Genomic DNA, 25,062 nt, shown 5'->3' with positions numbered 1-25,062 from the left:
GAAAAAGCAAACCAGTGATTACAGTCAACCCTTTTGGGTCAAAGGCTTTGCATAAGAGCAAGAGTTTGCAGGATCAAATCTGTGGACTGGTTAGGGAATAGAAATGTTGAAACAGTCTCTGGAATTTGATGGTGGTGGTGTTACTTCTAATGTGTGTCCATTTTTTATTTTACTTCTGTCTCTCTTTCATTCTCTCTAAGTACCTGAGATGGATGTTTATATCCTTAATTTCAGGAGGAATCTTCCAGTGTAGATGTGACAGAAGATGGAAACATCCCCAGTTTGGATTCAGACAGTACCGATGAAATGACATGGCTAGGTCAGAAAATAAAGAAGGTACTTTCGTAGAACAAGTATTAATCAAAGCCGGAGTTTTCAGGAGTCAGTAGTGATTTGGGGTGCCAAATTATATGCTGTAAAGAAATCTATTTTCTAAAGCTTCTCTGATATTTGGACCTCTCTTTAAGACATTGTGATCTAGACTTTTAGAAATCCTAGGTCAAGGTTATAAACACATCTCTGCAGGTACCTGGCACAATAGGAGCTCTAAAGACCAAAAGACCACTTCTGCACAAGGAATAAACTTAAAAAAAAAAAAAAAAAGCCAGAGAAATTGTCTTCCTTTAGAAACTTATAAAGACTCTTTTGTTCTAAATGTCAAAAAGTTGCACAGATTATTATCAGATACAAAGCAGGTGCTTTCTTTTGCCCAAGGGCCAGAATAACAAATTCTGCAGCACTGATAAATCAATAGTTAACAATATGACATTAATTACAAAACCCTTGAGGTTTATTTCAGGTTAAGGTTGAGGAGAATATGTTGTGTAACCAAAGTTTTTATAAGTCAAAGTCTATCAAAGGTTTGTCCACAGAGAAGGGGATTTAGTGCTTTGTGAGCCTGGAAATGGCTGTGTTAATGTTAGCATAGATGATTTTTTTTTACGGATGTTAGCATATCCTTTCTGATATGAGCCAGACCCTGGTATTTTGTCCAGCTTTTGGGGTTCAATGATAGGACAAAGCAAAATACCATTGCTTTCTGGGTGATCTCAGGAGTGACTTTCTAAATTAGGATGCAGTTTCACAAGTGGCCCAAGTCAATCTAAGACGTACTGCCACTGAAAGTGGCATCATCTCCATCCTCCTCCCAGACATGTATTCCTGTTTCTGCTTTCATGCTGACACTCACACTTTGGTGTCTCTGTTGGGATTTTTTGGCAAATTCATGTGACTGTGCATACACACAAGTACCACATGACAGCTAGGAATAAAGGTTGAAGGGTAGCAACATTGTCAGTTTTTTTAAGCTTCTCATTAATGTCCTGAGAGACTGCATCTGACTTTTAGAGGATGCATTCCATCCAATGTCAGAATTATACACCCCTTCCTTTCAATCAACAGCCATCATCCTACTTAAAGTTGTAAACTTTAGAAAGCAAATTCCAGAGGTGCAGACTAATTGCAAAGTTTTCCCTACGAGATGAATTGCCAAGGCTGTAGCGGCAAAGAAATTTTCACTGCTTCCAGAATGAGTGATAGATGTTAGTTTACTTGTGTCTTTAAACGTCCCACAGGAAATGCCTAGTGACAATGACAAATCTTATTCTGGCAGTAGGTTTTACCCGGTTTGTTGTGTCTGTAATCATTTCACTTGTAATTACTTCTTCAATATTTTATTTCTTTTAAGCTCTATTGCTGTACAAGTAGTTTACAATGTGACCTGATTGTACAATCTTTTTTTCTCTTGAGCAATTCTAAGAATCATCTTATTGAATTAGGATTGTCTGTTTCTGTTATTAATCCCTTTGAGTTTTGTTTTCTGTACAGATAATTTTCCTTTAGATTATTTCAATCTTTTCTTCTCGTTTATTTTTGTCTTTCAACCATATATTTGTTTTATGTCAGGTCATTAGAGAAGAGACTCAGAGATTTGCTAACCAGAAGAGCGAGCTCCAAATGGGAATTAAAGAGCTGCGTAAAACTGTGAGTTTCTTACAAGGGTAGTGGCTTTGCTTACCAGTTTTGATTATAAGTACACTTCCTTTATGGCTATCAGCTCTAGCACTCAGTTACATTTTTGTCATAAACTCTGAGCAGACAGATAATAAAGAGATGCGTTTCTTCAGGGACTGTACACTGAACCCGTCAGGAACTACTGTCTAGGTCTTGGTTTCCTTTGCTCCATATAAATATTTTGTGCCACTTTTATACGTTGAACAATCGATACCCTCAGCAAGCTAGTTTCTGCCTGTCTAACAACCTTCCATTATAGAAATTACTGTCCTTTCCTCTTCCTTCTGTTTCCTTCCATAAAACTGCTGTCTGCCAGAGGATAAAGCAGTCACCTAGACCGGTCTGCCCAGGGCCATGTCCAGCCAGATTTTGGTTAGGTCCAAGGATGGAGATTCCATGACCTCTTTGGGCAACCTGTTCCAGTACTCAGTCACCTTCACAGCAAAAAAAGCATTTCGTGATGTTTGGGCAGAACCTCTTGTGTTTCAGTTTGTGTCCATTGCCTCTGGTCCTGTCACTGGGCACCACTGAAAAGAGCCTGGCTCTGCCCTCTGCGCACCCTCTCTACAAGTATGTATATACATTGATGAGATGCCCCGCAAGTAATTTCTTTTTTAGAACAGTCCCAATTCTCTCAGCCTTTCCTTGTACAAGAGATGCTCCAATCCTGTAATCACCTCTATTGGACTCTCTCCAGTACCTCCCTCAACCTGCTGGCAACACTGTTAGTATAGCCCAGGACACCATTTGCCTTTTTTGCCTCAAGGATGTGTTGCTGGCTCATGTTCGATTTGGTGTCCACCAGGACCACAGCTACTTTTCTGCAAAGTTGTTTTCCACTTGCTGAGCACCCAGCATGTCCTGGTACATGGGGCTATTCCCCACCAGTTGCAGGATTTTGTGCTTCCCTTTGTTGAACTGTATGAGGTAGATAATGACTAAGTGATAACAACTTAATGAAGCTTTCAGAACCAGAGAATAAAGAATTGTGCACTACACATTCTTAGAAAGGATGCACAACTTCACATATAACATCCAAATCAACTTTAAGAGAAAGATGAACTATATTCACATAGTACTCTCTGTCACTAGCTACAGGCAGCACATTCTATCAATTACCATGATGTGGTTAAAAGTGGAGGCAATTAAAATAATGTTATCTGATATCAAGTTCTACAGTGTTAAAAATAGGACTTCCTCTATTCACATTCAAATTACTTTTAATTCCTTATTTTTAAAAAAACAGATTCAGAAAATGATGCATGAAAATGAACAGGTGCCAGACATTGAGAAACTGGAGCAGCGGGAATTCAACCTGGATACAGAAGAACAGGAAAGAGCACAAGCAAAGGCTGAAGAAGAAGTGGCCAGGGTATGACAGAATGAGGAGAGAACATTTTAAAACTAGCAGTAAAAAGGAGAAAAAATGATTGAAGAACAGAGGATGATCTCAAAGTTGCTGTTCACTGCTGAGAAATAGGAAAAGTTAAAAGTATTTTAAGTCACTTTCTGAAGCAGGTGAAGCTGCTGATGTAAACGTTGCTGATTGGAACATGATCTATGCCAGAAACTATAAGTCCGACACTGTGGCCTTGGAAATATTTCTTAAGTTCTATAATGCTTTTCTTCACATATACAATGATGCCTTTCAGTAGCAGTAGTAATATGCAATATAGTTTTTGGAGAAGATAGGTGCAATAGTCTAAGGTGATGAAATATTGGTAATTCATTTCATCTGTTAGGTTTATTTCAATAACTCAATACAAATTGCCCATATCTTCCTGTTTTCCACAATATCTTGTTACTTTCTTTTCTGTGTCTTGAAAGGTGAGGAAGCAGATTGAGATGGAGAATTTAGCCAACCGCTATTTGCAGGATGTCATCAAACAGGAATGCTGGGATGCAATGTGTGTAAAAGGACGTGCAGTTAAGGTAACCTCTGCTTTCTAACTCATTTTCTGCAGTAGTTTATTGATTCCTTAAGGCACAGAGGCAAAATAAATAGAAGTTTAACACATTTCTGATTTGCTTATGGTATGGTACTTCTTCCCAGGGCTCATGCACATCTTTTATTCTGTTCTTTTTATCTGAGCCTGGCTGATTTTACCTTCTAAGATGGATAAGAGTGCTGATAAGCAAATAGGTAACTCTTTAATTCATTTTTTTCAGAGACTATCTTTCTGCAGTGTTGCTAAAAGGAAATGTAAATGTTTTTCTTCTGTGTGCAGTCAGTATGACTTCTGCTACACAGAGCATAAAGGCAAAATTTAACCCTCATTTTGCCTGTTTTAAACAGAGGGAGATCACTCAAACTGATGGTACTGGATTATTTCCAGGGTGGTGAAAGACCAAGTCATTTTACAAAAAATCTAGTTCTAGTTCTAGTTGAATTCTGTGGATAAAGAGGCCATATCCATTGAATGTTAGAAAAAAAAAATTCACTACCATAAAGACAAATGTTTTTTGTCTTACCCTTGTATTTTTACTATATTGTCTCTATTAACTGATCCTCAATTTTATTCTTGATTTTAAGAAGCTTTTATAACTATTTAGCATTCAGGTATTGAACAAATGAATTGATAGATGCATTCTGAAGAGCTTTGTGGTTTTATTCTTTTTAAAAAAAAAAATTGAACAGTGCTTCCATACAGCTTGTGAAGTGAAGAATTATCCACTGAAGGAACGTAGTGAAGAAGAGCTGGAAACTGTGGAGAAAGTTCTCCGGTTAAAGAAGATGGACACAGTTGGTCCTAAGGTACAGTCTCTCTGAATTACAGCACAAAGGCACTTCAAAACAGGATGTTCTGAGTTGGCGTCTTAACCATTGTTTACATAGGTATATTTCTAAGGTGCATTTTCTTGCTGTAGAAATTGTCAAAATATTTTTTAAGATAAATAAACATGAAATGTGGTGGTTTTACTCAGAACAAATGTATTAGTATTAAAGAATCATAGAATAGCTGAGATTAGAAGAGCCCTTTGGATGTCATCTAGTCCAACACTCCTAGAGCACTTTATTCAGGGCTGTGTCCAATCAGGTTTGTAATATCTCCAAGGATGGAAGATTCCATAACCTCTGTGGGTATTATTTTATTGTATTATTTTGATCACTGAACTTAATTGCAGACTATAACATCTAGAATTTTTTCATCCGTGTGCCACTGGATTGTGTACAAAATTAACACAGTTATCGTGTTTGTGATATTCAGGTTCAGGAGAAAAATCATGAGATGGCTGATGATAGTGCATCTTACTGCCTGGTTGGAAGTCTGAGCTCTCAGTATGGTGGAGACACATCTGTCCTGTACCAGCAATGGGACTTGCAGACCAGAGAGCAGAAAGTCAATCAGATAATATTATTGCAGGTGATATGTTCTTAAATTTGTATTACTGCGGTGACACTGTTGGTTGTCACAGCAGCCACAGCCACTGTTAGATTTTGGGCATGCTCACGCTATACAATGGAGAGTTGCACAATATTTCTGTTTCCTTTTTTGGTATTTCAGGACATAATTTACAAATTGAAAACTGCTTTTAACAAGGAATTTGACAGAGTTGTACGACAGAAGGAGCAGGAGATCGCACGAGTAAAAGAAAGAAACCTGAGGATCCAAGAAATCTTGGCCCAACTTGAGCTCCAAGTGGAATTGTGGGAGCCAGCTCTTACAGATGACGAGATGCCAGAGCGAGCACTCACAGTTCAGGATTCAGAGGTGTCTGAAAAATAAATCCTTCTCTTTCACCCACTCAGATACAGTTCTCAAATTCTTTTCATTTCCAGACACTGTGTCAGTACTGAAAAGCCTTAAAACTGATGTGTCTGTGTACTTAAAATCATCTTTTTGACTCTTTTGCTTCTCTTTCCTTTTTATAATAGGTAGAAGCTCTATATAAGTCAATCTGAAATGAATAAAATGTATACAATCTTCATTTATTGTTAAAAGTTTTTAATTGTCCATAAATTAGGTAGAAATTTCCCTTGTTCCTGACTGTAAGATTCAAACCAGGCTTGCAGGGAGTATTTCCATAGATGAGCATTTCTCTGTTTTCTATGAGCACCATTTTGAAACTAAGTAGTTTCAAAGTATCTAGGTACCAAAGCATACTTAGTACTGTACTTATAAATTCAATTGCTAATTTATAAAGAAACACCATATTTATTACGTAATATATTCCACTGATCTTATCTGCTTTTTTGGACAGTCTTTCCCCGTTTCTCTCTTCTCTACCACTAGTCTGAGTTATTCCACTGTCAGAAAAGGTATGCACAAAACACAGCCATCATCAACCAAAATGATGGTAGTTTGTATTTTAGTATTTTAAAATATAGCTTTTGGAGCTTTTAAAAAGAAAATTTTTACTTGAGAAATATTATCATAGGGCAGAGATACTAAAAGCATTAAGAATTAGTATTACACCATCTTTCCAAATGTTCGTAGTCCATGTGTGATCACATTTGGAGAAATGAATCCTGATATGAATGTCATTTTCTTCCCTCAGATTAAAGCTGAAAAATACTTGACTCAAAAAGAGAGAGAGAAAGCAGAAATGATGGCTAAGCTTGAAATGGAAAGACGCTTTGCTGATAAGGTACTTATAGTACTCTTTTTACTGCATAGGCCTTTGCCTATTAGGCAAATTTATTTATTTTATTTATTGCCTGTTAGGCTTATTGAAACGCTGCACTGGAATATTCCAGTCATGTAGTGTGGGAGAATAGATTTAAGATGGTAGGTAATTATGATGTGTGCCTTTTCTCTCTTATTACCGTTTACAATCAGAACTGCACAGACCAGCAGGGGGAAGAAAAGATTTAGTGTTAGGCTCACAATTTTAAAAAACGTGCTTAGTGACAATTAAAAAGACCATATCAGGTGACTGGGGACTAGATACGTTTCTAAATACATTCTACTGCTTAACTAAGGGCCTTGTGCTTGATATGTATTTGTTGACTGAATGACCTCTGTTCTTCAGGAATCAAACCAAAAGATCATAGTGCTTTCCTCTGGCTTTAAAATGCATCTGTGAAAAGCCTAAGATGGTTCTGGCCTCAAAAGAGATGCGCAATAAGACAGTAATGCTACCACTTCCTTCATCCTAGCCTGCCAACTGACCAGAAGTAGTCTATGCCTGTGTATTCTTTCCAAACCTGCCAGAATGGCAGCATCTGGAATGGCAGTTTTAGTAAGTTATTTGGCATATGAACATCGTCCACCAGAAAAAAAAATCTCTGAGGCTTTTAGCATATTTCACATACATCACTGAAGAGCCTTAATCTCCTAGTGACATGCTTTATAATCAAATGGGTGATGTAGAGGTGAACTACCCTATTATAATTCCCAAAACTTCCATTTACTACAATTCCTTTTGCACCCTAAAATATTTTTGTGGTCGTTCCCAGGACAATGACAGACTGCGTGCTCTTGATGACATGATGGGTGGAGTACTAGAAGTCAAAAAGGAGGACATCTTGAAACTGGTGAGCTGTGTTTCTGCCATATAATTGAAGTAGTTTGTGGGCTTTCAAGGAAACGTGAAATTCAACTAGAGAATTGTAGAACTGTATTGCTGGGGGAAGGGTCTATTATCCATAGCTGCGATCTTACAGAAGAACACTGTGTTCCATTTAACTCAGCAAAGATAGATAGTACAGTAGTAGAGGAAGGAAAGAATGTCAAGGAGTGTCACAGAAAAAGGATAGGGCAGACCCAAGCACTGTCCCTGGAATTGATCCATTTTGGAAAATTAGGACCCCACTTAGAAGTGTACATTAGCATGGAGTAAGATTTGGGGTTCTGAAAGAGAAAATGTGATACATCTTGTACCAATAGTAGTATGTTTGAGTACAAAATACTCATATTTTACAAGATGGAGCAGTGAACTCCTGTAAGCAAGTGAAAGAGAAAAGCACAGTATACATACATGAAAACTACTGGTGCAACCAACAGACTAGAGAAACAGAACATATATGTTACTTAGACTTAAGGCTCATTTACATTACTTATCTTACTTGGCACTAAGAAATACCTTTCACTGAGTTTGGTGTGTGCTGTAGTTTGTTAGTGTGCTGATGGAGACATAATATGGCTTTTGAATCATATTTGTCTTTAATACTTCCAGGATATTCCTCCACCTGCTTTTATATCCAAGCCTGAGCATCTTTTGACGGATGAAGAAAAGAAAATACTTGCAAAACATGAGGAAAAAGTCAAAGAGCTGAATGAAGAAAAAGAAAAGTATAGGATGGTAAATTAAAATGAGTGGTTTTGTTCACAGTGCTCATGACCAAAGCTTCTGATCTTTCTCAGGAGATACTTCTAAAAATGAATACTAATAAATAGAATATATGAAGAACAAATGAAGAACAAAGATCAAGTAGCACATAAAATAAGTCCTAACTTAGTAAAGTAAGGCAATCTCTACTTATACCAATCAATATGTGTCAAAATTTGTGATATATGACCAAAGGTAACTTTCCTTCACAAATGTACTAGTATTCCTAATTTTTTTTTCAGCTTCTATTCCGAGAGTGGCTGATGCCATACACAAATAATACCATTATATTTATGCTTCAAAATGGTAATTGGACAACATAACTTGGTAGCCTGGCAGCACTCTCCTTCCAAACAAATAATTTCTGGGACCTTTTGGCTGAATATTGTGCTTTCTCCAGTATCTTATATACTATATCAGAGCTTCTTTGTTCCTCCAGATATAATATTGCTGCTTTTGCCCTTCCTTTCCCCAGGCACTGCAAAATGAATTGAAGAAACTTAAAGATTCCATCCAGGAAACAACGCAACAATTTGATAAGACTGTGTGCAAACTCTCTGAAAGGAAAGTGAAATTAGAGATGGTCCTCTATCAGGTATTGCAAAGAACATTAATTTTTTTTCTGCCTCTGTGCAGGAGGAACGGTAAGATTTTCTATTACAATCTTTTCACAGGAAGAACTCAAAATACTCAATCTTGTTTATGCTTTACTGTTGGATGAAGAGTTGGACACTAGAGAAGCTGGACTTCATGATTTCCTGACGAAAAAGCAGAAAGAAAAAGCAAGTTATTCTTTAGAATGCTTTTCTTAGGAAAAGTGTAATATTTACAGTATATTTTCTTGTGGAAGCTGCTCTTTCCAAATCAAAATTTTGCCATAATTGATTTTCTGACAATTTACATGGTCACTGACTTTTTTTTTCTTGTCAAACACAACGAAATGGACTTCCTAGCAGAGTATAAGCATTTAACAGCCTTGATAAAACAGATAAGCTTATTATTCTGACACATAGCAGAACTATGTCATGGCAACAGAGAAACTGCATTCTAAAGTGAAGAACCATCCACTGAACAGCATCTGAGAATTTTTGCCTGGTCTTGAACAGCATTTGAGAACATTTGACTGGTCTTACCTGTGCTGACATGAAAGGAAATCTCTGCAACAGAAAACAAGTATCAACATAGGTTCTTGCATTCAAATATTAAAAGGAAGAGTTATAATCACTTGAATAAGCTATTTCTTACACAGATTTCTTACTTTCTTAAGCAGTGACCTAGTTTAATTTTGTATCTGCTCACCTTTTAGCAATATCTACAAGTAACCACTTGAAGGAGGCTTTATATTGTTAGTAAAAAAAAAGCTCACAAGGTTTTCTCTAGAAATAAGAAAGTGTCAGCTTCATCCATGTATATAAATTGCCATTCAGTGCTTTTGCCGACTGACTTTCACTCCTGAAATCTTTTGGTTTTTCTGTAGGTCAAGACTGCAGGAACAATCCAGGCTACAGAAAATAAAATGGAGGCTTACATAGACACCTATGAAAATGCGATAGATGAAGAGAAGGTGAGACTCTCAGCAAACACAAGGACGTTCAGAAATTCAAAAGCTAATGCTGTGTCTTCACAGTATCACAGTATGTTTGGGATTGGAAGGGACCTCAAAAGATCATCTAGTCCAATCCTCCTGCTGGAGCAGGAACGCCTAGGTGAGGTCGCACAGGAACATGTCCAGGTGGGTTTTTAATGTCTCCAGAGAAGGAGACTCCACAACCCCCTTGGGCAGCCTGTTCCAGTGCTCTGTCACCCTTACTGAGAAGAAGTTTTTTCTCAAATTTAAGTGGAACCTCTTGTGTTCCAGCTTGATCCCATTACCCCTTGTCCTATCATTGTTTGCCACCGAGAAGAGCCTGGCTCCATCCTCATGGCACTCACCCTTTATATATTTATAAACATTAATAAGGTCACCCCTCAGTCTCCTCTTCTCCAAACTAAAGAGACCCAGCTCCCTCAGCCTTTCTTCATAAGGGAGGTGCTCCACTCCCTTAATCATCTTCGTTGCCCTACGCTGGACCCTCTCCAGCAGTTCCCTGTCCTTCTTGAACTGAGGGGCCCAGAACTGGACACAATATTCCAGGTGTGGTCTCACCAGGGCGGAGTAGAGGGGAAGGAGGACCTCTCTCGATCTACTAACCACCCCCCTTCTAATACACCCCAGGATGCCATTGGCCTTCCTGGCCACAAGGGCACAGTGCTGGCTCATGGTCATCCTGTTGTCCACCAGGACCCCCAGGTCCCTTTCCCCTACACTGCTCTCTAACATGTTATTTCCCAACCTATACTGGAACCTGGGGTTGTTCCTGCCCAGATGCAGGACTCTACACTTGCCCTTGTTAAATTTCATTAGGTTATTCCCCGCCCAACTCTCCAGCCTGTGCAGGTCCCGCTGGATGGCAGCACAGCCTTCTGGCGTGTCAGCCACTCCTCCCAGCTTAGTGTCATCAGCAAACTTGCTGACAGTACACTCTATTCCCTCGTCCAAATCGTTAATGAATATATTGAATAATATTGGTCCCAGTACTGACCCCTGAGGCACTCCACTAGATACTGGCCTCCAACTAGACTCTGCACCATTGACTATCACTCTCTGGCTTCTCTCCTTAAGCCAGTTTGCAACCCACCTCACTACTCTATTGTCTAGACCACACCTCCTCAACTTAGCTGTGAGGATGCTGTGGGAGACTGTGTCAAAGGCTTTACTTGATAATAAGAAGAAAATACTTCACTGTAAGCATGGGAAGAGTTCTGAGTTCTGATCACTGAGATGAAGCAGTAAAGGAGAGTATGCGCATAGAAGAATTTATGAAATAGTCCAGATTGCTGTGATGCTTGGGAGCAGTTGGAAAAACACCATATTCTGTATTTCTAAGACATGGGCAGGTTGATGCTTTTTTAAAAATAACATTGTGGTAACAAGGAAATCTTCTGTTTCCCTCCTAGAATGTGGAATATGGTTTTGCTAAGGAGTTTGCTGATGTACCTGCCAGTCTCCTTGATGAACTTTACCAGCTTTACAGACATCGACCAAAGTAAGATCCCTCCTGATTCCATCTCTTTAAATAGTAATATTGCTTGTGTGTCAAGAATGAAAATGCTATTTATTTCAGTAGTCTAAATTATTTTTATAATTAGTAGACTGCTTTTTTTTTTTTTTTTAGTTAACAATGGTTGATTTCCTATCATACTAACAACTGCTATTTTGACTACTTACATTTCCTTTTTCATCCTACACTATCTATTTTAAATGCAATCTAACTAAACATCCGGTCTCAAAAACATATTTTCTTGTTTTGTGTAAGATGCAGTCTTACCTATTTGCTCTTTGTAAGAGGCTGAGTGTATGAAATGTTCTTAGTTGTTTGTGAGCTTCTCTTGTGCAAGAAAAAATAAAAAAGAAATACTGTTTGTACTATGTATGTGCACTAGGATCCCAAGGACACGAATGCTCCTTGACAGTGCTAACCCATACAGGGATTGTTCAAAATCAGCTGAAGATTACAAAGATAGACTTACCACTTTAATGAAAGCCATGGATGAACTGGATAGCCCTGAGCACATGCCTAATGGCTTAGACCCATCTATATGGGAAAATTTTTGTCTAGCTAGACGAAATAAAATGGAGAGTGAGGAGCTGGTATGTAAAATTCTTTATTTTGCCAGTATACTTCTTGATATTTTCAGGTCTTAAACTTCTGTGGAGTTCAAGCTTAGGGTCAAGCTAGTGGTGAGCTGACAATGCAGCATACATAAGCTGCACTTAAGTTTGAAGGTTGTTTCTTAACACATTCAATTCAGAATAATAGAAAAGTTATCAATAGCAACCAGGTCTAGTTTTCCTTCAGAGGAAAAAATAGCATATGAATGTGGGTGGATTTGATCAGAATGATTGTGACCTTGACACAGTTTCATTTAAAAAAAAAAAAAAGGATTATTTTCCTTTTCTCTATCCATACCAAAAAACTATTAAGGTATTCGATTTCCATGATCTGTTGGAGTAATTCTCACCCATTAGAATTCTACCTTTGCACCAAAGCATTCTTATAATTTTCTAGACCATCAAGAGCAGTTCTTGACAAAGGCTGTTGCTGGAAAGTCCTAGCAAGAGATTTGTTCAGTTTAAAAGCATGAAGGTGTAAATCTGAATCATCCAGAGACAGGGATATGTGACCTTTGACCTAGAGAGAAGGAAATATTATTTCCCTTCATGTGAATAAACTATGCATAAATTAATAAATTTCTGAGCAGAGAGTAAGGATTGTAACTTCTACATCTAATGTGCTCTACTGGGATTTTCAAAATACCAAGCTGCATATTTTTGCAGACATATGTCTTCTTAAGAACTTGTCTTCTCGGTTCTTGAAGATGCTTGTCCTGACATACTGGTGAAGTTGAAAAAGTTCAGAATGTCACGATGTTGCTTGCTTAGGTGAAATGGAAGGCTCTAACACTGACAGAGATGCAGGGCTTTCTCCGGAGAAGAATGGATGACAATGAGAGGATTGAGTCAGAAATAGAAGACATTTTCGAAGAACTCACGTGGTAATTTTGTTTCTTTTCTTATGTTCAGCTACATTTTAATACTTCACCAACCCAGGACCCGAAGTTACATACAGAATTACACAGCTATGTTCTCCAACACTCTTTTATCTAGGATTCATCAAAGAGACCTATGGGATTGTTGAAATGAGGTGTTATTGCAGCATGTGTGCAGGCAAAAGCAGCTCTTAATCTACCATCTTAAGTAACAACATCAGTTCAATTCAAACTGACTGCCCCATAAGCTACATCATACAGTGAATATCCCAAAGCCTTTGAGGCCATACTTGCACTAGCTTGCTCAGTTAAATTTGGCTTTTGTAGGCCTAAGATAGAGTGATCAGTCCTAATTGCAATGTGCTGCATGGTCACCTGACACCTGATTTCACTGAGCTGCTTGGACCTGCAATATTTCATTTTTTCATGTACATTATATAATTTTCACATTCATTGCCATCCAGGAGCAAACCCTAGAATAAACTGAACAAGAAAAGGGGTGTTGGCTGGCAGTCTTCTCCATTTGCTTTTCATTTACCAAGATTTCTCTTCAGCAAGGATACTTTGTCTCAGAGCATCTGCTACAGTGTGTTAAACTGAACCCAGTGGCTGAAAACTTCATGTATGGAAATAAGTTGCAAATTCTGTAGCCACTTTGTGTGCACATAGGAGACAGGCTGTCAAAGAGTAACGCCGACGTGAATATACTACTTACCAGTGATAAATAAAAACATTTTCAGAATCATGGAAGGATTCATATAATCCTGTTGAAATCACTAAATATTTTTTGTTGTTTTCTGCCATTTTAGGCTGCAGGAGGAGAAGATGAAATTTCAGTTGAATTTGATTATCCAGTTTTTGCTAAAACAAGGACAGGTGGAACTGGAAAGTACTGAGATCCCAGAGTACAGTGATGCCATTCTCATTAAGAGGAGCGTTGTTGAAGAACTGAATTGCGCTATCATGGTAATTTACATTATCTGAAGAAAATGTAAGCTTTTTACACACATGTATTGTCCTTCAGGGGCTCTGTTTTTTCTCCAGTTTGACATCTAGTTTCAATTCATTACTACACATCAGTAGGCTCAATTGTAATCTAGAAACTAAGAATTCTGTAATGTCTCTTATCGTGATGCAAAGATTGCAATTCAGAGTGCATTCTTGATGTTTGATCAATGCAATTCAGATCAATAAAATGGCAACAGTTTTTAGACACACCATCACTTACATACACACTGGAAATAGAAAATGCTAATATCCTGGGCACCATTCCAAAAATTCCCTGAAGGCAAACTTACTTATAGTTAAGAAGCACTTGAACAGTAACTTATATTAAGATTTAAAAAACTAATACACTTTTTATGTAAGGTGAAATTGGTGATCCTACTTAAAACAGTTCTTCATATTCTTATTAAAAGTTCTTTTCGTAGGCATTCTAGCTGTACAAAGATTGCTTGTTACTGCTGCTGCACAAAGCCTTCAGCAACAGCTGCAGAATGACTTATACAGAGTAAGTTTAAATTCTGTAGAGTTAAAATGCCTTTGCATTCTTATAAAGACAGAAAGATGGAGAGAGAGGTTACTCGTAATTTTCTTCATCTCCTTCTATGACTCAAGGCTGTGACACTGAGCATTAAAGGGAACAAAATTCCACAAAAGATAAACATCTGGAGCAAAGTCTGGAAAGAGACATATAGCATGTTTTCCTTACTAAAAATGTAACTTTGGAAGCTTGCTCATCTGGTTGCAAATAATTATTCCATAATCTGTAAAGTGTGTTAATGAAGATTAATCTACTTTTTCAGTATCAAGGAGAAAAAAAAATTGCTAGCATGGTGGAATATAAAGACTTCTCGAAAGGGATATTTAAACTGGAATGGGAACACAAGAAAATGAGAATGCAGATAGAAGATCTGAAGCAGAAGGCTCAGGATATCGTAACACTATCTATTACAAAAGACCGCCAGCTGGTGAGTGACTTTCTCCAATTTATATTTCGATCACAGAAAATTTTACTGCCCATACCTGTAAGACTGTTTATAACTCCTAAGGCTCTTACTACTATGAAGAAACCTGATGCCTAATAGGTCAACAATTCAGCTTTCAAAGGGAAGTTTTACTGTTGAGATTGATCAGTGAATTTGTTTGGAATGTTCGGGTGGAAACAAAACCATAATTAGCCTTAACTCTTAGTGTTTCAAAATTGGCACTGGGGGTAAGGAATCAGGATTTTGCAGCCACAAGGAAGAGATCTAGTAAATAAAGCACCATAACTTCCTTTTAAGTGAAAGGCCTGAGGTGCCTCCATCTGCTATCTCACAGAAATACTGTAACTTTTGCTCAGTATACAAAGATGGAGCATTCCTACAGGAGCCTCACCGAGCCCCGCTCACTGCCATTTGTTGGCCCAGCAGCAGAAGGACAGGGAATTGTTTGCAGGCAAGAGGCAGCAGCTGGCCTGCAAGTCAGCACCCACAGAGCTTTGAACAAGCCCAGCTGGCAAAGCAGAGAAGACAAGTAAAGGTTGTGGGAGAGCCCAGGGTACCAGTGAGACAAGAGAGGAGGAAGAAGAGAGGTTGTAGGGGAAGCCTGAGGGTATTGCTGTATAGCATGTAGAGGACTGCAAGAAAAGCTGATGGTTTTGTGGTGATGGGATGAGTGGCATAAAGGTTTGGAGTAAGGGATGTTGAAGGATGGGTAGGCTAGAGATATTGCAGTGTGGGGAAGCACCAAGGAAATGAAGAATGTTGGAAAGCAAGTAAAGATATTGCAATTCAATCAAAATATCAAAAGAAAATCCAAAACACATGTTTTGCTTAGGCTTCATTTGTTTTGCTGCTCTCCAAACTATTTGTTCATTGCTGCATCACAGCCAAGGGACTTCTGTAACTAGCACCCACAAAACAGCTTTCCAAAGAGGTGATGTGCAACACACTGAAAAGTTCTTCTAGCAAACTTATCACCAGTGTTGCTGTTAAATGTTAGTTCTTAAACTTCATTTAATCTGATGAGCAGAACTGTTGCCCTTCAGAGAGTTAGACTTGCCAATAGCAAAGTCATATACCAGTTTAATCAGAATTTGAATATTCTGAGGGGCTTGCCTTCACTTTTTGAGTAGAAATGTGGGGTTAGTAGGAGAGACAAGGCAACTGAGACCCCAACAATAGGAACAGAAAGAAAGATGGCTTAGATGAATGCATGTGGGCAAAGACCTGAGAACACCTGGAACGAGGGCTGTTAGTGAAGTAGTAAGTGAAAGCTGTTTGGTGCTGTAGGCAAGGAGCCTGCTGGCTCTTTCCTGTTTCTCCTCTTCTAACTAGAGCTGTCCACAAAATTTTAGCTTTCACTTTGATGGGACAATACTCTGGAAAGACGAGTCTACAGAAACCTGTCTACTGCCCATTATGGGTAATACAGCCTGTTTTACCATTTTTTATTTGATAAAGAGATATTTTAGTTGCAGTGAGCCCAAGAAAAATATCTTTAATAAATTATCTGAAACCTGAATTAGTATGCAGATATCAGAACAATAAAAGAAGTAAGAATTACCCAGAAGCCACTTGACAGAAAATAATTGCTTTCTTCTGTGGCCTAAAGACAGACTCTATAATTCTTTGGCCTCCAGCTGTGTTAGTTTAGACTACCTTAAAAGGAAAAGTATAGCTTGGGTTTTTTTACAACCTCACAACAAATTTGCTTAGTCTTTTTTTCCATTAACACATAACAGATAACATTATTTTTAACAGCTGTACAGTCTAGTATTCACACAGCATCCAAGAAGATCTTTACAATGTCCATTTATGATCAGTAGTAAGCCTTTCCACTGTGCAGAATTCTAGTTTTCTGAGTTTTACATAGTATGATCGTATTTACAGAAGCGTGGAATTGCTGAGAACAAACAGAATTAATAAGATGGTTTCTTTCTGGTTTCAATTCTTCAGTTCCTAACTGTGTTGAACTACAATAGCCGCATCGCCCACCACATTTCAGTGATGGAGCAGACTCTTGACATCATGGATCAGGTAAAACCTAAGTGAACCCCTACATTTGAAAGGCACATCCTTAGTTTAAATGCAACTCCTCTCTTTCATTAGCAAGAGGTGTTTGTAAGGAATAACTGCACCTGACATAGGCGTGCTAACTCTTCAGCTACCCCAGGGCCTGTTGGAGCGTAGCCATAACAGCACTTGTGGATGGATCTATATATCCATGTATTTATTCATCTGACTTTTAATAGTTTCTTCAACCTGTGCAGAACTGTCTACAGCAGTGGTTCTCTGAAGTCTTTGGAGGTGGTCATCATACATATATCATATATATTGCTGCATAGGTCAACCCTATGGAGAGAAATCTATTTGCTCTGTTACTGGAATCAAATGCTTTCCTTCCTAGACACCTGAATGCAGATCTGGTTATCACTTCTTGCGCAGCATCGCCTATAGAAGTCACTCTTCCATTTCTAATGAAGGATTCTTCCAGTCCTCACTGCTTAATATTTCTCTCCAGGAGAACCAGCCTGTTCATAATAACACTCCTCCCCTATATTCAAAATAACACAGACACAACAATATGATTTGCTGCCTCTGTCATCTGTTTCAACATTAAAGTTATTATCATCCTTGCTTTTAAGTGATTCCACTGGGTTTTCTCCAGGTCTTTCTATCTGGCATCAGCCTCCTCTTCCTCTTCAAGCTTTAACATTTACCTTGTCCTCTTACAGTCCAACAGCTTCAGCACAACCAGCCTTCCTTCAGCAGCTCATGGCGAACAAGAGAGAATTCTCAACTCACTGATTTCATTGACTTTCTTTCTTCCCTTTGCTTTTCAAATTTTATCTTTAATATATCTCTCTCCCTTTGTTTCTTGTCTACCTATATTAGAATTCCCTAAAGCAAACTGAAATACAGTGTGTGTGAAAGACACTATATGAAGTAAAGCTAGAATGTGCTACTAGTCACATCAAAATACATAAAAGCTTATTGAGCTACCATGCAGCGCTTAAGATTATAGGTTTCCATCAAAAGTTTGTCTGAACAGCTTTTGTATAAACTCACATGTTTGCTTTATTCATTTGGAAACGGACAGCTGCACAAGAAGAAGGTGAAGAAACGTCAGAAAAGAATGAAAGAGCTGGAGAAATGCATCCGTTTAAAAGAACAAGAAAACTACAAGCTCAGCCTGGAGCTGAAAGAAATGCTTGTCTCTGTTTCAGAAAGGAGGTGGATCTTTAAGGCAGCCAGTGAGTCACAGTAATGCACTTTAAGTCACAAGTAAAAAACACTCAGAAAATATCTGCAAGGCCTGAAGTTCCAGTTCTCCATCAGCTATGGGGCAAGGAGCGCCTGTTCATTACTGTATGCGCACAATTAGCGCTGCCCTTTCTACCACAGCAATTTAACATCATTTATGTAAGAGCATACCTAGAAATTGTTGCTCTTGTAACCAAAATTAATTGACTAAATTGCTGAAACTACTATTAGAGTCATTAATATCTTCATTAGGCAGCATGTTTTCATTCACAGAACTGTTCAACTTCTTTCCACGCATTCAAATGAACAAAGTAACATGAAGTGGAAAAGGGTATTCACTGTTGGGTAAACTGTAGAGATGTTTCCACTAGTAAAAGAGTTACAGATTTTCAAAACAGTGGGTACTTGCTAGAAATAAAAGAAAGCATGCCCAGTGCCTTTTTGATATATTTTTTTTTTCTTTATTCAATACTATAAAGACTCTTAAACACAGCTGTGAGCCTTTTTAAAAACACCTGCCTATTCTGTAGAGAACTTGCAATAACCTCAGGACAGGTCTGATATAGACTATGCATCCCCTACAGGTACAGGCTAACCCTTTTATTTTGTTTTATGCAGACACAAAGCATGTTTCTGAAAAGATGGCAAAGCAGCGTCACCAAGAGATTTTGAAGGAGAAACACCTACGTGGTATTATACAGAAACAGGAAGAAGAGTTCAAAATACTTCAGGCAGAAGCTCAAAGACTGAGATTGAGAACATTCCCTGATCTTTAAAAATCAGACTTCAGGTAGATTTGTAATACCATGGTCTTCTCAAAGAAAAAGAGCTTTTCTTCCTGAACTTTTCTTTCCACAAATGATTTCTTCTGTAATTTCTTTAAAGATAACTTCAGTTTGAAAGATGCATGTTTGTCTATATTGTATATTTTATACCTAGTCTTATCCCCATTATATTTCAGTTCATGAGATATGTTTCTGCTGTTTTGATTATATGAACCATATAGCTCATTACAGAAAACAAAGGGTACAAGAAATTGTAGACTGAGAGAAGAACAGGTGTATTTGTATATCCTTAGTCTGCAATATGCAATTGTAGAACATTTTGAAGGTGAAGTGCTGCTAGAAATCCATGAATTTACAACTGCTAAATTAATGTCTGTGGTTTTGACTTCATTTTGCTTTTTACAATATATTTACACCTGCAAAGGCACAGCTGTAGGCTGCTGACAAGATGAAGGTATGCTCATGCATGACCATGTGTGGTACCTGGCCCTGTCTTGAAAGCTGCTGCTGCTCAGGATGGCATAATTACCCACAGCCACCAGTAGCTGTGGCTGATGCCACTGGCAGAACTACAGGAAAACCAGCTTTGAAACATCTGGTCTCCTGAAATACTTGCTGCTATCTCCCAGCCCTTCACATTGATAGGAAGTCTGGTCTCCTGCCAGATCTCTCCAAGACAGCTTAGAAAGATAGATAAAGAACCCTTGATAACATTAACTGCTGCTGGAGTAGGATCTACTTCCTCATGCATTCTAAATGATTTTTATTTCTGTCTTCAATGGTGTGTGTTAATTCTTCTCCTTTCATAAATTCACATAAAATCTAAACTCATGCCCTTGTAAGAGCATTAATAGCTTTGATACATTAGTTTAACAAAATTCTACACTTGTAAGGAAAACTACTTCTCTTATGATTACCTCAATTTTTGTTTTATTGTCTCTAACTGAGGCCTGTAAGGATTCTAATTACATCCCCATTCTTCTTGCAGGATTTTTTTTCCTGCTTAAACTTCCCTAGAACTAGCAGCATTCCAAATTTGCTGGGGATCTCAGTGAAGAAAACCACCCCTTTCACCATTATCTTTTTTTATTAATGTAAAGAGGCGGAAGAAATAATATCTTAAATCTCAAAAAGTGATTTGCAATGAAGGCTGTTCTTCATTAATTCATTGTGGACAGCAACATTCAGTATTCTTAAGAGCAAGCTGTGGGTACAGATTTAAGTCTAATGAGCCCTGTTGATGTTAAAAGGGTCTGTATGATCTTAGATTTCTTTTCCCTTGAGATATGTAAGAAATTACTCCCTTATTAAGGAAATGGCACCTGTAAACAAAACAGGTTACAACCAATGAGGAATGTGATTGCATATAAGATAATATTCATAGCAGTGTGAGTTGTAGAGTAGTTAAGATTTGTATATTGTTACACTTTATGAGCAATGATTTTGAGGAGAATAAAAGCAGAAGTCCCCACATTATATGCATAGGCCATGATGAGAAAATAAGCAAGTTAAGATAAAAACAACATTTTAAAGATACAACATTTATTGCAGGATAAATGAAATGCTGAAGTTCTATTCAGCTTTATGATGCTGTAGTTGAAGCACTCCCCTTAAAAAAGGCTTTGTTTTTCTTATTTATTTGAAGAGAGCAAACACCTTGACTCACACATGAAGTAGTAAACAGATGTTCGTTGCAATTTTCTTGCCTTTCCTGAAGACAACTGTCTGGACCAGTATCTGAACATGAGTGGGTTATGGCACATTTCCCTCGGTAATAATTAAAGCTACTGAGGACAACTCATTGCAAGTTTCAGAATATTAACTACATGAAAATTGGTTATCTTCACTTAACTCGCAAAATGCTGTCATTAGCTGACTGGCAGCAGGAAGATGTGTGTAAATTGGGGATATATTGATGAACAAAGAACTAAATTCTTCCCCCTCTCAACATCAACAGAAATAACAACTGAGTTAATTATTTCAAGACAAGTAACCACACAAAGACTAGTCAAAGAACAAACTGCATTTGACTTGTTAGAGTATGACTTGATTTAATTTTATTTTTATTAAATAACAAATCACTGATCAAGTTATCAAGCCAGATTTTTCAAAACAGCCTGAGTTCTATCTTTTCCATTAAGCAATGCCTTTCACAGTGCCTGCTGTATCTAAGTACATAGCTTTACAAATAATTCCTGAGAAAACCTCCTAACCTCAAAGCATGAAGTTCACTGTCTGATCAGCTCTGCTTATGCATGTGTGTAATTGAAAGCTTTGCACCTGCAGATTATGCATCTACAAAATCTTCTTCTGCTCTGTTGTAGTGCAATAATTGGTCTTCTAACCCAAAAGTATCTATTAGCTGAGTGAGGCTCACTTTCTTGCCATCTGCAGAAAAGGCTGACTGTAGTTCATACAGCATCAGCTGGGTACTACTTCTCCATTTCACTATCAAAGCTTGTAGTTCAGACAGGTTGTTCTGAAATTGGGACAAAAAGTAAAAAAAAAAATTGTCATTTGCTGAAATGTAGGGGGTTTTGATACACTGCAGATCTATTTTTATAAAACACCTTAAACTGAGATAACACGCAAACGCCACACAAGAAAAAGTCAGTATTGTTGCTTAAATCAACAAATTAGGAATACAGCATTAATTCTACTTCAAAGAACGACTTAAATTTTTTTTTTCAGAGATTCACCTCACCTTAGATCGGTACATCTTAACCATTTTGAGCCTTCGAAGTAGTTCTTCCTTCTCTTGCACTCGTTTCTCCAGCCTAATTTTCTCTCCCAGGGACTGTTGGTGACTATGATCAGCCTGTAGCACAGGACAATTCTCTGCTGATCCACAGAGATCATTTTCCTGTAAGGGACTTTTGAAACATGTATGTCCAGTGCAATTTCTTTCCAGGTTTTCAGAAATATCTTGTAATCTGGAACAGTCTGTACTTGTCTTTGGCAGGCACCCTTTGTCAGCATCAGCACAGTCTTTTTCTTCAGTGTCTATTTTGAGCCGTTTTGCCACTGTAAAATTAGCATTAAATGAACGCCTTGTTTTCCTTAATCGCTCCCTCAGAGCTGCACTCATTGGCTGAAAAAAACCAAACAAAAATGCCAGAAAGATCACATCTGATCTTTTGATCAAATTCTAAAAAAACTGTTTACCCTGGTTATTATTTACATGTCATATATGTAAAGATCATTGTAAAGCCAGACTTCACAATTCTCACTGTAGCTTTCACAACCCTAACAAAGTTAACTTCTTCCTTTCACCTGTGTTTGCACACACAGCTGCAAGATATAGAAAGACATACCTCCACATTTTCTAGGAGGAAATTCTGTATTCCACTGAGGCAAACATACTTGTCTAGTCTTTGTGCAGAAGATATAATGCATACTTCAACTTGGCTGATTTTATTGCATCATGTTCAATTTTCCCCTCTAGTTTGATGGAAATAAGAGACTTCTTTTTTTCTGTTCCATCCCACCACACATACACTTTCTACATCAGCACCACTAGTATAAAACTTCTGTATTCTACTTGAGAGTATTAGAAATTATCTATATAATTTTGACTTGTTCATGCTTTGAGATCCTTCACTGATAAGCAACTAAAAAGTTATCTTTTTTCTTCAAAAGAAGTTACCAATTTGTTTTACAACCCGTGTCTAACATCTTTACCTGTGAAAATAAGCTAAAATATGGGAGAGAGGGATTACTTAATGAACACTTGCCAACTAGCCCTACCCAGCATAGATCCAGATGCCAAATGTGACAGCATCACCATAACTCCTGCATGCTGGGATGGACACCAAAGCAGAGCTCAGCATGACGGAGAATATACAAACCAAAAGCAGTGTACTTTGTTCCAGTGCAAGCAGAAGTCACAAAAAGTTCCTTTGCATACACAGCAACCCAGAGAACTAGGATTTGAGAAAACTGAAGATGACAGATGAAAAAACAAAGCAAGAAAAACTGCCACAAACACTACATAGTATTTATATTTTTTAGTATGGCATTTGGCGTATATTGCTCCATCACTTTTTATTTACAACAAACATCTGCATATTCAGAGCAAAGTATACCAAGTACCTGGACAACAAGCTACCTATTTTTAGCTTTCCAGCAAATAGTATCTTAGTAACTTCCAACTACCTGATGATTTCACAAGCATTTTTGTTACTATGAAGAGTCACATTACTGGAAAAACAAATAATTTTTCATACCTGTTTCCCAGAACCAGTCACCTGTGGAGCTGTTGTCCCAGAATCCTTTGGAGTATTGCATAAAGACGTCAATTTATCAAACAATGGTTCCTCCATCTCTCTCATTTGATCCTTCTGGGGATGCTGCTTAAAAAAAGTAATTACTCATACAAGCAGAATTTTAGACTAAAAGTAGGCATCCCCAGTTTGCTCAGAAAAGTGCCTCAATTAAAATAAGTCACACCTCTCAGCATGTACCAACCTCAAATTGATTTGGCAATGTTTAACTTAGTGTAGCACTTGTGAACCACCTGCTAATGACCAAAATGTAGCTGGAAAACTGTCAGCTACACCTCTGCTTACCTGCAAATTGCAATTAGGAGTTTCAAAACAGAAGCCTCTTAAAAGTAAAATCCTGCAAACAAGTCTTTAGGCAACACAAGACTGGTATAAGAGGCTTCCTCTTCAGAGATTTAAACATACCAAAGCCTTGCTATGCCACAGCTTTACTAACCCAGGAACCCTGGTCTGCCTGGCTCTCGACCAAAGGACACAGGTCCTCATTTATTTCACAAGTCAATATTCCCTGTAGTTGTTCAAAATTCAACAGAGTAGTCTACTAAAAAAACAGACTTTAGTAAAGGATGTCTAGTTAATTGAGTATTTTGGCAATCTATTACTTAAATGGGAAACTCACAGCACCTGTTAAATATCATGCAAGTTACCACTATTATTTCTTCATGTAAACAAGAGCCTAGAAAAAGCTACATCATGCCCATGTATGCAGTACCTCACAAATATGTAACAAATCTTAGTAAGCAGCAAAATAATTTGAAGCCTAAGAGCTAGCTTCAACAGACTTGCTCAACTTAAAAAAAAAAAAATCCTGTGACTCTCTACATTCTAATGCCAATTGTCTTCAGATGAGGATGACTACAACTAATACTTTTTTCAGTGGTTCAATGATGCTGTTACTTTTAAGTCTCTTTTTGGCACCACATTCACAAAGTTCCCCTGCACTCTTAAAATCCTTCCCCAAGATCTCAGCCTAACAATCCTTCACATTTTCAATCACATAGAAAAATAATTCTATCCAGCAAGTAAGGAAAACTTGGGCTAGAAGGGGAAAAGACCATTTTGCACTTCAGTACTTACTTGATTTTGCACTTGGGTAAAGTCCCTGATGCTCAGTCCCCTACCTCAGTTTTCCTGCTTGTAGCTACACTGCGTCACAGCACTCACTCCTTTAACACTCTCCTCCCACCAGCTAAAGGCTCCATTAACACTCGGTAATCATTTTCCCCTACCCACTTTTCCACCCTCCAGAGAAGCAGCAAGAAGGGCGGGCAGCTCAGAAGCAGAGCCACAGACTGGGGAGCTTTCTGAGGTGCCGCACCCTGCACAGCCCTTCAGCACCCCAGAAACGGAGCACAGGAGAGCCCCGCAGCACAGCCCCAGCCCAAGGCTGCCCGCAGCCGCGGAGCGAGGGGCGGCCTCTCACGGGGCTGAGGCCCCGGCCCTAACGAGGCCTGGCCCGCCCCTAGGAGCCAGCCGGGCCAGGACCCAGGGTGGGAGTCAAGGAACGCGGCAGCCCTGAGGAGCTCTCTGCCCCGGTATCACTGAGCCGTGGGGAGCAGAGCCCGCTCCCCGCAGGGATCAGGACAAGGGGCCGAGTCGACAAACCCCTCCGGGGACCGCCGGGCCCGGCGCTTCAATCTCCCGCTTCCGGGGAAAGGGGCGGGGCGAGTGGCGCGTCAGTAGTGCGCATGCGCCGCGGCGTGCCCGGCCGGCGCAGGCTGATTTGCGCCTGCGCACAGCAGGAAACGCTGGGGATGCGTTGTGGTGTGGGTGGGCCCGCGAAGCTTGTTCCTGTGGGCGGCCGGTGCGGGCTCGGGCGCAAAGGTGTGGGACAGAGCAGGGCTTGTGGAGTCCGGGGTGCGGGGCGTC

The 25,062-nt window shown here is 38.8% G+C and overlaps 2 protein-coding genes across 5 annotated transcripts in view; one reads left to right on the top strand and one right to left on the bottom strand.

Moving 5' to 3' along the window:
• CFAP43 (cilia and flagella associated protein 43) overlaps positions 1-19,172 on the top strand; it is a 45,889-nt gene extending 26,717 nt beyond the window's left edge. The window contains exons 19-39 of the mRNA XM_082053055.1: positions 235-336; positions 1,906-1,983; positions 3,260-3,385; positions 3,841-3,945; positions 4,652-4,768; positions 5,223-5,378; positions 5,520-5,726; positions 6,514-6,603; positions 7,415-7,492; positions 8,134-8,259; positions 8,762-8,881; positions 8,961-9,068; positions 9,764-9,850; positions 11,284-11,372; positions 11,770-11,977; positions 12,770-12,882; positions 13,686-13,842; positions 14,682-14,846; positions 16,818-16,898; positions 17,962-18,115; positions 18,744-19,172. Of these exons, the coding sequence (XP_081909181.1) occupies positions 235-336; positions 1,906-1,983; positions 3,260-3,385; positions 3,841-3,945; positions 4,652-4,768; positions 5,223-5,378; positions 5,520-5,726; positions 6,514-6,603; positions 7,415-7,492; positions 8,134-8,259; positions 8,762-8,881; positions 8,961-9,068; positions 9,764-9,850; positions 11,284-11,372; positions 11,770-11,977; positions 12,770-12,882; positions 13,686-13,842; positions 14,682-14,846; positions 16,818-16,898; positions 17,962-18,115; positions 18,744-18,901 (2,625 nt within the window). The 3' untranslated portion in view covers positions 18,902-19,172. The remainder of the gene's footprint in view (positions 1-234; positions 337-1,905; positions 1,984-3,259; positions 3,386-3,840; positions 3,946-4,651; positions 4,769-5,222; positions 5,379-5,519; positions 5,727-6,513; positions 6,604-7,414; positions 7,493-8,133; positions 8,260-8,761; positions 8,882-8,960; positions 9,069-9,763; positions 9,851-11,283; positions 11,373-11,769; positions 11,978-12,769; positions 12,883-13,685; positions 13,843-14,681; positions 14,847-16,817; positions 16,899-17,961; positions 18,116-18,743) is intronic.
• A 1,769-nt stretch (positions 19,173-20,941) lies between these two features.
• SFR1 (SWI5 dependent homologous recombination repair protein 1) lies at positions 20,942-24,849 on the bottom strand. 4 transcript variants are annotated; one of them, XM_082053777.1, is made up of 4 exons: positions 24,271-24,849; positions 23,137-23,262; positions 21,615-21,934; positions 20,942-21,389 (listed from the first exon to the last, which is right to left on the bottom strand). In XM_082053777.1, the coding sequence occupies exons 2-4, from the start codon at positions 23,195-23,197 to the stop codon at positions 21,198-21,200; spliced, it is 573 nt and encodes a 190-aa protein (XP_081909903.1). In that variant the 5' UTR covers positions 23,198-23,262; positions 24,271-24,849; the 3' UTR covers positions 20,942-21,197. The 4 variants fall into 4 exon arrangements, with proteins under 4 accessions (XP_081909903.1, XP_081909902.1, XP_081909901.1 ...); XM_082053776.1 differs by having other exon boundaries at positions 23,137-23,259; XM_082053775.1 differs by having other exon boundaries at positions 21,615-22,001; positions 24,271-24,274.
• Positions 24,850-25,062: the final 213 nt, after the last annotated feature.

Source organism: Streptopelia decaocto (assembly GCF_964273445.1).
Source record: "Streptopelia decaocto genome assembly, chromosome: 5".
NCBI lineage: Eukaryota > Metazoa > Chordata > Aves > Columbiformes > Columbidae > Streptopelia > Streptopelia decaocto.
The sequence above is the reverse complement of the archived record's forward strand: the minus strand, read 5'-3'. Positions and strand labels throughout refer to the sequence as shown.